General features: G+C 38.6%; 1 protein-coding gene across 1 annotated transcript; it reads right to left on the bottom strand.

The window, feature by feature from the left end:
* Window positions 1-377: 377 nt before the first annotated feature.
* On the bottom strand, window positions 378-7,597 carry LOC139119379 (tripartite motif-containing protein 2-like). The gene is made up of 5 exons (XM_070683172.1): window positions 7,013-7,597; window positions 6,396-6,461; window positions 5,644-6,102; window positions 3,630-3,985; window positions 378-2,930 (listed from the first exon to the last, which is right to left on the bottom strand). The coding sequence occupies exons 1-5, from the start codon at window positions 7,320-7,322 to the stop codon at window positions 981-983; spliced, it is 3,141 nt and encodes a 1,046-aa protein (XP_070539273.1). The 5' UTR covers window positions 7,323-7,597; the 3' UTR covers window positions 378-980.
* Window positions 7,598-12,247: the final 4,650 nt, after the last annotated feature.

The following is a 12,247-nucleotide window of genomic DNA, read 5'->3' as shown; positions in this document are numbered from 1 at the left end:
TTCCAAATTTTTGAAAAGTTTATCTTCTCATTACGGTTTAAAGAATATTTACAATTAAGCATTACATAATATTCTGCCCTTTTTTGCAATAATACTTTTCTCGTTTATTTTCTTCCGTAATTCCATCGAATTTTATTTCAATCAAGAAAGACGGTTGGACGTCATCTTTATCTGCACAGACACATTCAAATAAATGACACGTATTTTCAAATGAATCTATTTTTCTGAAAAGGTACATTAATAAAATGCAATGATATGGACGAAAGAACTTTTTTCTTTATTATTCATACACGTTTAAGACTTTTTTTAGAAAGAAAATTTGACAGTTTATTTTTACTCTATGACGATAAATATTTTTGAAACATTTGGCGCGATCTCTGAAACATTTTTGAACTCCAACAGAAAAATGGTAGAAAACCATCATAAGTTGATTACCATAATCCTTCCACGATCTCATACAACTATGACTTCATCTGATCTCTTCCTTTGTTTACATCTGCCAGGATGGGAGATAAAAGAAACTTTAGAATCTGTTTTCTCCAGGAAAAGCATCGACGGAATGGCAGATTTGTACGGCATAATACAGCTGCAGTTTTGTTCTGTTATCGCTTCTACAATCAATGTACTCCGTGACCGAAAATTTCGTACACCAATAAACGGTAACATGGCAGAATTGCATGTATCAATCATAAGGGTAACACGCGATTGTTTTGGCGGACCACTTTTATGTCAATCCTTCACAAGCCACATTAAAATGACTTGTTAAGATAAAGACAGGCAGGTAAAGACGGGTGACCAGATTTCTTTTTTTCCAATTCTTTGGGTTATAAAATCCCCAGCGAAGTAAATTTCATGAGTCATCGACCTTGGCGCATATATGTACGTTTGTGTTGGCTTGTCAAGACCCCAGTACTGCTATTGATCGTAGTTGGTAGTGATGCAGCGTTGCCTGTCATTTCTTGGTCAACATCCGTAAAAGTTCACTGTGCAAATACTTTAACACTGACGCCGCCATAGTCCACAACGGCCACTCTACATGGTGAGTCATTGGTCAGGGCGACACCAGCGGGACAATCCAAGCCTTCTTCACCGCTGTCAATACTGGCTACAACTCTACCTTTGCTGTCTAACTTTAGCACGCACTCATTTATTTTATCACAGACATAGACAAATCCATCATCATCTATTGCTATTCCCGATGGGAAATCATCACTGTCGTCAGTATCATCGGTGTTGAAAGAGTATAGGAACTCACAGTCCGGACTGAATACCTGCACACGGTTGTTGGGCATATCGGTTACAAATGCTTGTCCTTGGTTGTTGATGACTACATACCCGGGTCCGATGAACTCCCCACTTTTTCTTCCATACTTTCCAAACGACTGGATGTGCACTCCATCCTGCGTGAATCTCCTGACACAGTGACTCCCCTCCTTTTCAGTATCATCGCCCTTTCCATCCCAGTCCGTGACATACACACTGCCATCCACGGGGCTGATGGCGATTCCGTGGACATATTTCAGTTGGCCCTGTCCAAAGCACCTGACCGATTGTTTATTCTCATCACTGACGACGACCTGTTTGTTGAGAGTATCGGTCATGAAATAGTCCCCATCAGCCGATATCGCCACATCGAGTGGAGCAAATGGTTTTTTGAATTGTGAAAACGCTAGACGTGATTTGTAATTGCCATCCCTGTCCGTGAGATATATTCTAACGTTACCCTTATCAGCGATGGCGAAATCTCCACGTTTATTGATGGCTATTCCTTTTGGCTGGTGAAGTTTACCTCTGCCTATTGTCTTCACCAAACCTTTTATGGAAATGAAAAATGGCGATCCTGGTATTGGCTGGTCACCTAGTTCTACGGTAACTTTATGCATTCCGCCAACATCGGCCGTAATTTTCATTATATGAGTACCGTCCTTGTCATCTAGAACTGTTAGGTCTTGGCTCGAACCGTCTTCTTTCCATATTTTGGCTTTGATTTGTTTGCAAGATATGACCAGATTTCCCCTCCCGTCCGCAATTCTAACCTTGGCATTCACAGACTCGCCCCTGACAAGTCGTGTTGGCAAGTTCTCCACCGTGCAGAACGATGCACTGACATCAAACTTCAAAAACCCCAGCACCCCATGCTCGGGCAGATCATAAGAAGGCTGGAACTTGATTAACTCGGTTGTTTTTAGCTGATCCATTCTATGGACGTATTCTTGAATATTACTTACAGTTTCCCTCTTTGACGAGAGCAACTTAGCATTACTGTGATGCAAGAGTGCTTCTATGTCATGGCACGCCTGTTCAATATTTCCATGTCTTTCTTCCCATTCGTTCAGATCACTTTCCATAGCTTGTGTAATCATCTCATATTCCAATCTCAAAGTGTTCAAAAGCGTGAATTCTTCCTTCTCAACCCTTTGCGTTATAGCCTTTGCTTTGTTTTTCACTTTCACTGCTTCCTCTTGCCAGTAGGTGTCAAGCTGGTCTTTGGTGAACGTCTTCCCAGTGTCCAGTGATTTAGCAGCGTATCCATCAATTTTCAACCTCTTTACCATTTTTTTCAGCTGTTCTCTGTATGTATCAGCCGCTTCCTGAAGGTTTCTGTGGACATGGTCAGGAATAGGATGTGTGGCGATGCAGTCAGGGCAAATGGACTCTTGGCAGGATTCACAAAACAGATGAACTTCATTTTCGGGATGGAAGTTACAGTAGACATCGCTTTTCTTCGACAGTTCTTCAGACAGGTATTTGTCAAGTCTGACATCGCTTTGGCCTTTGCTAATTTCCATGTGTTCGTGACGACTTGTACATTTGGAACACAAAATCAACCTACACTCTGCACACCTGTGTACCGCTTGCCTCTCCTTGCACCCTTCACAGTTCACTGGGCCTTCATCTTCGACTTTCTGCCTTTTCTGTGAACCACCAGTCTGTTAATACAAGGTTAGGGTAAACTGTAGTTCAGACTGCAATACTACAGCAAGCGATGTGCTATTCAAAGTTGTGCACTTTTAAGTGTAAGTTAGCATTATTTGCTATAGACTGGATGGTCCGTCGCTCGAGGGCGCTCTCTACGCCCCCCTCCTCCCCAGCGTAGGGAGCGTCCTCGAGCGACGGATCTTTCAGTCTACATTTGTTATAGCACTAGCCAATCACTCAAGCTTTTCTACCTTTTAATAGTCAAGTATACGTGTAGCGTAACATAGTAAAATGTCAGATGTAAAGAAAAGATCCATAATTAAAGCACATAGTACACCGATAATGCTGGTTAAGTTTACCAATGATACGCACTTCTTGGGGCTTTCTACTGTGATGGACGTTGATGTTTTATGTTTGCACTGAGTAATGTAACGTGATCGATTTTACAGACTATGCAGTTCTTGTCGCTCCATTCTTTATTCATATTTTAGTCAACTGGCAAAATCATAATTAGGAAAATTGAGGATTTAGTGCTCATCAGCTGAAGATAGAGTAGGAATATTATCATCTTGGGAAAGTTTACAATATTCTGTGAAAAACGGCCCCTCAAAATTCACACCCACCTCAAGATTATTAATAGCCAAAGATATGAAATGCAATGCTTGGGAAGGATTGCTCATGCTAAGACCTAGTACCTGTGTTTCACTTACCTCAAATGTCGAGCTCCGTTTTGTCTTTTCACGTACTGCGACTTGTTCAGCTTTCTCCTTGGCACTCTGTAATTGCTTGATCCTCTCTTCATACATCGATTTTGTTTGTTCTAGATCTGCAATCTTGCTTCGATCAATTCCTAGCTGCTGTGCCATCTTTTTGTTTACTCTCTCTCTGAATGCCTTGCAAAACATGATGACCATATCAAACATTTTCCTGAAGTCCAATATTTCATCTCTTGTCGGCCACGTTGTTGATTTAACATTTAGCTGATTGACAAATGGCAGGCTTGGTAAGTTCACTTGTATTCTTCTCTCTCTGGCGGCGGCAAAAATTTCGTGTTCACTTCTCAAATCTGTCATCAACGAAAATATTCAAAGTCTCAGACTAATATATATATATATATATATATATATATATATATATATATATATATATATATATATATATATATATATATATTATAGTTCATATATATTATAGTTCCACTAAGAAACTATGTGCCAGCGGGCAAGTGACCATTTGCCCGACGGCAGGATGGCAAATAGTCTCTCATATTAAGGCTACATACTCCCTTGTTTGGGCTATAATGTTTTTACATGATTTCCCCAAATACTATTCATACAGGAGTTTTGGTGTATTTGTCAATGACGATCATATGCTTGATTCCAAAGATAGATGAAAATCAGTAAAACTAAAAAAAATCTTCATTGAACGCCGCATATGTTTGAATCACTGTTATGTGGTTCAAAAATAGTTCCGGGTCTGTTTCAGTCAAATGATGACTATGCAGTTCACTGTATGTCATCCACAAGTCACCATTCAATCCTTTGGGGTGAGTGACTTTTGATATATGAGGCATGTAATTGCGCACCTACTACTTTCCCATTGTCACCATGATGTCCTTTAAGGGTGAATTATTTCCGTTAATTTCAGGCAATTGAGAAAGTCCCTGCCTACCCACTTCGGTACCCTACCTTCTATTAATATTAAAGATTCCCCCTCTTATATATACCTTGACTGTTATAGATATATCAATTTTAGCTCAAATGTTCACACATTTGAGCTAATGACGCAGCGATGTCTGTGTGTCTGTCTGTGTGTCTGTCTGTTGGAGCGATATCTCAAGAATGGCTTATCAGAATTAAATCTGGTACACAGATTCAATTTTCAAATGGCAAGAACTGATTACTTTGCACAATTAATGATTGTAGAAAATACAGATATACATTGACAAAGGCTGCACACATTTAGGTCATAGATGAGAATTGCTACAATTATTGATCACACTAGGATATATCAGCGGTGAAAGATACTAAGAGATGACATGTAAATTAATTGCTAATTTGCATATTTAATGAATTTTCATAATTAGGGATGTATGTCTGAATTGACTTTACCAAAGTGATTATACTTGCTACGTACATCGAGGATACTATGATATAACAATAATGACAGTTGTCCAACATTCTGAGATAAGCTTATTACTAATTTGCATATTTAACGAACATTTCTAACTAGGGACATATATCTGCTTTTACTGAATTAAAGTGTACGAAACTTTCTATGTACATCGGAGATACTCTTGATATAAAATTATTGAAAGTCATTTAACATTTTAACCACAGGTAATTACTAATTTGCATATTTGACAAATTTTCATAATTTAATTTTCATGTTAGCCAATTTATGATTTGCATGAGCTTTCACAATTTAGAATATAAAGCTTGAAGGACTTGACAGTGCTAGCAGTCAAAGAAATTTAGCATTTTTTCAGCTAATCACATATTTGTATACTTAATGATCTTTGGAATTAATCCGTGGTGAATATTGTTCATGATGTTGACCATAACAGTTTCCATGAAGTTGCAACTTTTTGGCAACAGTTTCAATTTATAGACAACTGCAATATATACTGAAAAATGAGAGAACGTTCAGTTCAAATCTGGTTTATAAGGTAACTACGCCACTTTGCAAATATTAAAGTTGTCCACAGACCAGGCTCAACCTTACCTTTAAAGTACTGTTCCCCTTTCGCTAATTGATATGGATCAACTCGTATGGCAACGTGCAGCTGTAACCCTTGGGTTTCAACAAGAATCTGCATTTGTTTCGATATCATTATCTCACTGAGTGACCGTTCCATTTCACCACTCTCCAGTCCAGCCTTGACTCTTTGTACATCACTCAGACAACGCGTTCGGAGTGTCAGTATAACAGACGACAGTTTGATCTCTTCCAATGTCACTTGAAAACGACGGAACGCTTCCTGCAGCAATTTTGACTTGTCCGGCCCATTCCCCTTTTTTATTTCCTGAAATTCAAATTCAAATATTCTTTTTGCTGCATCGAGCAAAATATCACATTTCGTTTTCTGTAAGCTTAAATCGTCGTCCGTTGAACTCCCTGCAATGGGTGGCAAAGTAGATGGCTCCATACATCTATTTTCCAATTCAAGTTTCGCCTGAAAATCTGCAAAGTTTAAATGATTGTTTGTTTGACATGGTTTTGAATGTTAAAATACATTATAATCCATTCATTCATTCATAAATTAATTCATTCATTCACTCGTTCATTCATAGTTCCATCCCCATACCTCCATCCATTCATCCAGCTTGCTATCCATTCATGCGGTTATTTTCGTTCCATCCATCCATCCATCCATCCATCCATCCATCCATTCCACAAGAGTCACATGTCTATTCATCTCGATAGACAGGGAAAACTTCAAATATGATGAACCGTGTCTATTTCATCCAACTTACCGTAATGGTTCTGTCTTTCTGAAGGCTGTATATCGCTTGTGGTGTGGCGCCTTGGTTGACCAATCTCTACGGTAAAAAATATTGTGTTGAGTGCGTTGTCAATAGAAGTAAATGTCAATTACGATCGATACTTTGATTATCACTAATGCCGGTGGTGGCGCTCAATGGATAGTTGGTACCCATGCTTGTTCGCAGAATTTCAAAACGCCCCTTTTTGGGATTTTAAACAAAAAAGACGCCCTTCTTTTGGAAACATGCGAGAAGATTAGACCACAAAGCTCGCCTTTTCCGAGGGAACACGCATGCGTACCCATTTTCCTTGAGAGTGCCATCACGGAGTTAAACTTTAACATGTTCAACGATTGGTATTTTTCCCAGCTTGACTGGATGACCTTTTATTTCTCTTAGCAGTTCAAAGTCCGCAAATAAAATGATTGAGGATTAAATTAACTTTCTCAATTTCTGATGCCCTCATAGATCTCACTCAAATATGTAATCACTAAATCAAATCACATTTTTGACAATTTTTAAACTTGAATAAGGAAATTATAACTTAATTATCAGAACCAGGAAAATCCTAATGAGTGTAGGCCGAGGCGAAACACACGTGAACTTACTTGCAGGAGTGGCAGTTGGGGGCAGAAACATCCCGTGCGTTTCTTCAAATCCTCGAACCATATCTTTCAGATGTGGCCGATCAATGATTTCAAAAAACTCAATGAGTAATGTTAACTTCCTTTCAGAAATGTAACCGTGGTCTTCCAGGTACATGAAAATATCCATTGCAGATTTACGTTTCTCTGCCTCGTCTTTGTTCATCTGGTGTCCGACAAGAAGATTTTTCACGGTCAACACTTCATCGATGGAAAGCTGTTTCTGCAGCTGAGCATACAGTTTCCGAAGGGGATGCACTCTATCCATCGCCATATCCTACGGCTGGTACTGTCCTTCAAATCGGAATTCGTCGCCAGTCTTATATTATTGCATTAGTGAGGCAGCCATTTTGTTTTAGCGTTCACCAAGATGTTTACCTCGCTGGGCTTGGAGTTGTACACATGGAGACTGAGACCAGCTCGTTCGGTTACTTGACTTTATCGGACATTTAACTTCCATCTTGCAGATGCAATGTTCTATCTTCTTACATCGCACTGTATCCATGGCTAAAATGTACCATACCAGTGTTTCATTGACGTCCGTTGTGGAACATGCACCACTGGCAACAATAGGCCTACAATGCGTGTCAGGGTTCGGATCAAAGTGTCACGTTTTTTTTCGAGGAAAATAAAGAAGCAAACATGGAAAAACGGTTTGGCTTTCAGAATTCCGATACGTAAACAGTAAAGAGCGCACCTGAACAAGTGTAAATATCATTTTGTCGCGCACTACAGCCGCAGAGCCCGGCACTTTCAAAGTAAATATCGTAAGCGGCATGCTAGGGTGACCTGACCTGACCTCTCGTAACGTAAAGTTAGTGAACTGCTTGAATCGGAAGGCAATTCACCGGGAAACGTATCGTAAGGGAGCCGTCATTATTTACGGCCTGAGGTCGAAGAAATCTAAGGGGTCACTCAAAAAATTGAAAGGTACAGGGGGTTGCTCACAATGTGAAGAGAAAGAAGGGATTACTCAATTTTTTGGTGTAAAATAAATTGAAACACATCAATTTCTCAAAATTTTCGATGCGTGAGGGGTAAGCTTAGAGCACGAGAGGGGGTGCCCACTTAGTAATAACTTGAACACCTCTCAGATTGCACCCAGACTGCGCCATTGCGCACATCAATTTCTCAAAATTTTCTACGCAAGAGAGAGGACACCTCTCTTTGACACTTTCCCCTCAGCCTCGAGATCTGGCGTGTTCTCCATCCTACATTTTCAAATTCTGCCCTGTCAGATATCTTAGTAAAAAACCCTGTCATGATCCCAAACCAAGATATTTTATACGACATTGTATGTGGTTGCATACTGGTTATAGCGTGAGCTTTTATATCTATATTTTGCTGTGACTTTAAATTTGTTCCACCTTTTTCAATCGTCATGAGATAACCGATGACAATCTAGCAGGATACACCAGGATTTGAAAGGTCTTTATTATTGTTGTATTTTTGTTAATTATAAAAAGACATATATTGAGATTTAACACTTCTAAGTAGGGGGTCAGTCAAAATTTCTGTGTTGGCAGGGGTTTACTCGAAATTTCGAAGTTTCCGATGAAATTCATCCAAACCCCGCCCCCGGCCATAAATAATGACGACTCCCTAAATGCACTGATGACTTGCTGCATTGCAAAGCTGACAGGTTAATTCGTTCCTTGACGTTTTGACCGAATACTTCTACCACAAGGAACACAAAAGTCAAGAAAAACTAAATGGTACTAAATTTTTTCTAAGATTTGATAAAGGGCAGATATTTTGATGACTTTGTCGCCTACAAAATGACTTGTCATTGTAGCTAAATATTGCTAAAACTAGTGACATTGGTAGAAGGTGGTACAAGTTTCCAAAGACTACTAGAATCTACAGTCGCAAAATGCAATTCAAAATCTCGATTTTAAGTTTCTTGTTATGAATATCTACAAAACATTTGTCTTTTGGCTTTTCCATAATACTGTCGCTTGAAATATTCACATGAGGAACACTTCACCTATCACGTAAAATACCCATTAAATGGTGCCGATTATATGCCGCATCGGTACTATCTGTTCAACAAGGGCGTCTGATGTATAGCTCTATCTTACCAAACTTTCCTGCCTACCAAATTTTATTTGTCGGCAATGTCAAATACACCATCACAAGTCAAAAAATTGACCGTGACTACAACATAACGAGCGCCCTCGACAGCTGACGGATATAGTCTAAAATTGGATAGGTTCCACCCACACAGTAAACTTTTACCCAGACTTTTCTCAAAAGAACGTTCAACCATCTCTTTTTAACCTTTCACCCCGAGTTCCCTGTAGCAGGCCCAACTTTACCATAGAAAACAATGGATTTGGGACAAACCATGGTGGTGAAAGGGTTAAAATCAAGAATGAAAATCGGGTCATTATGCAAATGTTGGTACTATGGATAAAAGGGACGGTCGCCATTGCTGTATCAACTCTCTAGGGAAAAGTAAAATTTCCGATTTTCACAACAGTAAGACTGTGAAAAGTTTGCTTGTTATAAGAGCTTCAAAATAAGCCAACACAAGCGGCAGATCAGAAAAGAAAATGTGAGAGACCGAATAACTTTCCCCGACGTGTATTCTATATTAACCCTTTTCCTTCCAGACAGTATCACTTCCCCATCAGCCAAGTCAGTAAAAAGCGGTATTGAGCCAAAACATGACGTATTTTCACCCACTTGGCTTGGTCTGTTATAGCATCTTTAGTCCCAAAAAATCAAGTTTACAGTATTTATGTTTTCAACAGCCTTCAAATGTACAGTATTGTGTTAAAATACAACATATGGAATATGTTGTGTTTCATTAATTTTAACCATCTTGACATGATGGTGAAATATGGACTTGGCAGGAAAAGGATTAACTCTGTTTTTTTCTGCTGAACAGATGAACAATTTATAGTTATGTGTAATCGAAAACAAATTAAGCATAGGAAGCAGAAATAATCGACGAAGAAGTCAAGATGCGTCAAAATAACTTTTAAATAAAGAAACTGTCAGTGAAGAAAACAGGAGAGATTGTGCTGAACAGTTACAATTAAGGTAGAACGCGCTTTGGGGACAGATATTAAGATTCTCGAACTTTTGCAATGCTTTTCTGATATACCACTTCTGGGGGTTCATTTTAAAGCTCTTGGTATAAGAAAACTTTTCACCGGCTTAGTTTTTCGAAATTCGAAAATTATATTTTTCTCCATAGAGTTAACACAGGGATGGCGGCCATTTTGAATTTTAAATATCTATTAATCTTAAGTTATTTGTTTCTCTAGTTCCAAAATTTGCACGGTGACTCCCGATTGTTATTCTTGATTTTGAAAGAGAATGGTTGAAATATTCCTTGTGGTAAGTTTAAGCAAAAATTTAAGGGTTTCACTTTCGAGACGCATACTATCTTAAACACGAAAATGTCAGACATGCGCATACGAAACACGGCAAAGCAAACAGGCTCATGTAATTTCCTCACACTAGTGATGTTAAAGTCCACACGAAATCAATTACGATTATAGTCCTCCGAGGAATTCATTTGAATGACGGTTCAATAAATTTATAACAAGCTATTGGAATTGGACAAGTACTTTCGCTTTGATAAATGAGAAAATAGGTCCCAGATATTCGATTTCTTTGTGTAAATTTATTTACCACTGTGTTCACAATACGGTGTATGTGTCTCCGCAACGTCAGCCTTTACAATTAAAGCCCATTCATTTGTCTCGTTTGGCCTGGTCCGGCGCCCCTTATTCTTTATGCAATGCAGGATCTATTTCCTTGTCTGTGGTTTAGCTATGAGTCCTATTGAAAAAAACAAAAAACAAACGTGCTGTCTGCGGGAGAAAATATGGCATTTCGCTTCTATATGCAAAGAATTACACATTGTACGTAGGAGAACTAGGTGCTCTGTTTAGCTTTACAAAGGCAAACTTGTGAAATACGGCCTCCACAGAGATAAAAACACGTGCATCGACATAAATCCGAAAGATTGATTACCTTAAACACAGGGCTTTTAATATTCATGAAACTAGGAGAAAAAAAGGTGAAAGTTGCTAGTCTCAATAAATGTTCCCGACTTAGTTGTTGCAGTCGGTATAAATAAGTTAACAGAAATAAGAACATTTTGCGCGGTCATCGACTGTATTATACTCGAAGAGGAATTTAGAAATTATTTATATTTTGTCTGCTCTCCTGATGATTCACGAAAACACGTGAGAAATTTCGGAAATTTCAAAGAGCATATGTATGTATGTATGTATGTATGTATGTATGTATGTATGTATGTATGTATGTATGTATGTATGTATGTATGTCTGTCTGTCTGTCTGTCTGTCTGTCTGTCTGTCTGTCTGTCTGTCTGTCTGTCTGACTGTCTGTCTGTCTGTCTGTCTGTCTGTCTGTCTGTCTGTATGTATGTATGTATGTATGTATGTATGTATGTATGTATGTATGTATGTATGTATGTATGTATGTATGTATGTATGTATGTATGTATGTATGTATGTATCTAAGTATCTATGTATCTATGTACCTATCTATGTATCTATCTATGTATCTATGTATCTGTGCCTATGGTATTCGCACGGTTTACTGTATGAGCATTGGTGCGGAATGCATTAAATTGACATATGATTTACTTTAAAAATCTGGAATTCTTTCTGTGTGAGGAATCACTTTTAAAACTCTCCAGAAAGCTAACTTTTTACAGTAGTATTTATATAAACAGGAACTGTTGGCATATTTCAAAGGTGTATGATTATTAATACTTTGGAATACAACTAAGTCTACAAGGCTCAGGTAACTTTGAAACAATCAGTACTACTTGTTATTAAAAAAGAATTGTTCACGAATCTCCGAAAACATGCTGAAAGTTCAAGCGGTTTTCATCGCCCTAAATGTCAATCGGTCACAAATAGAATGCATTTCCGCTCATAGCGAGACCCTAACATTCGATCTACCAGCAAAGTTCTACAAGTCGAAATATATATGACAGTAAGGGCTCATGGGTATATTTTGTGCGAAAATTTGTGTCTTTTGTGCGAAAAAAGTCCGCAACGTTGTACACTAAGATAATGGTGATACTTTTTCTCCTGCAAACCTAACGACAGCGCAAAATCCCGTAAAGTCTCGTTAAACACAAAAAGTACCACACTTGTGCTAACTAGAAGGTCGGCGTTTTCGATTATAGAGTCGATTTCTCGACAT

This window comes from Ptychodera flava, chromosome 19 (genome assembly GCF_041260155.1).
Source record: "Ptychodera flava strain L36383 chromosome 19, AS_Pfla_20210202, whole genome shotgun sequence".
NCBI lineage: Eukaryota > Metazoa > Hemichordata > Enteropneusta > Ptychoderidae > Ptychodera > Ptychodera flava.
Note: the sequence above shows the minus strand (reverse complement) of the source record. Positions and strands in the feature narration are given on the sequence as shown.

Coding starts and splice junctions, on each gene's coding strand:
- LOC139119379 (XM_070683172.1), bottom strand. CDS start 7,322: ATGGCGATGGATAGAGTGCATCCCCTTCGGAAACTGTATGCTCAGCTG. Junction 6,462..7,012: donor CCCAACTGCCACTCCTGCAA/GTAAGTTCACGT, acceptor TTTTTACCGTAG/AGATTGGTCAACCAAGGCGC. Junction 2,931..3,629: donor AACGGAGCTCGACATTTGAG/GTAAGTGAAACA, acceptor TTGTATTAACAG/ACTGGTGGTTCACAGAAAAG.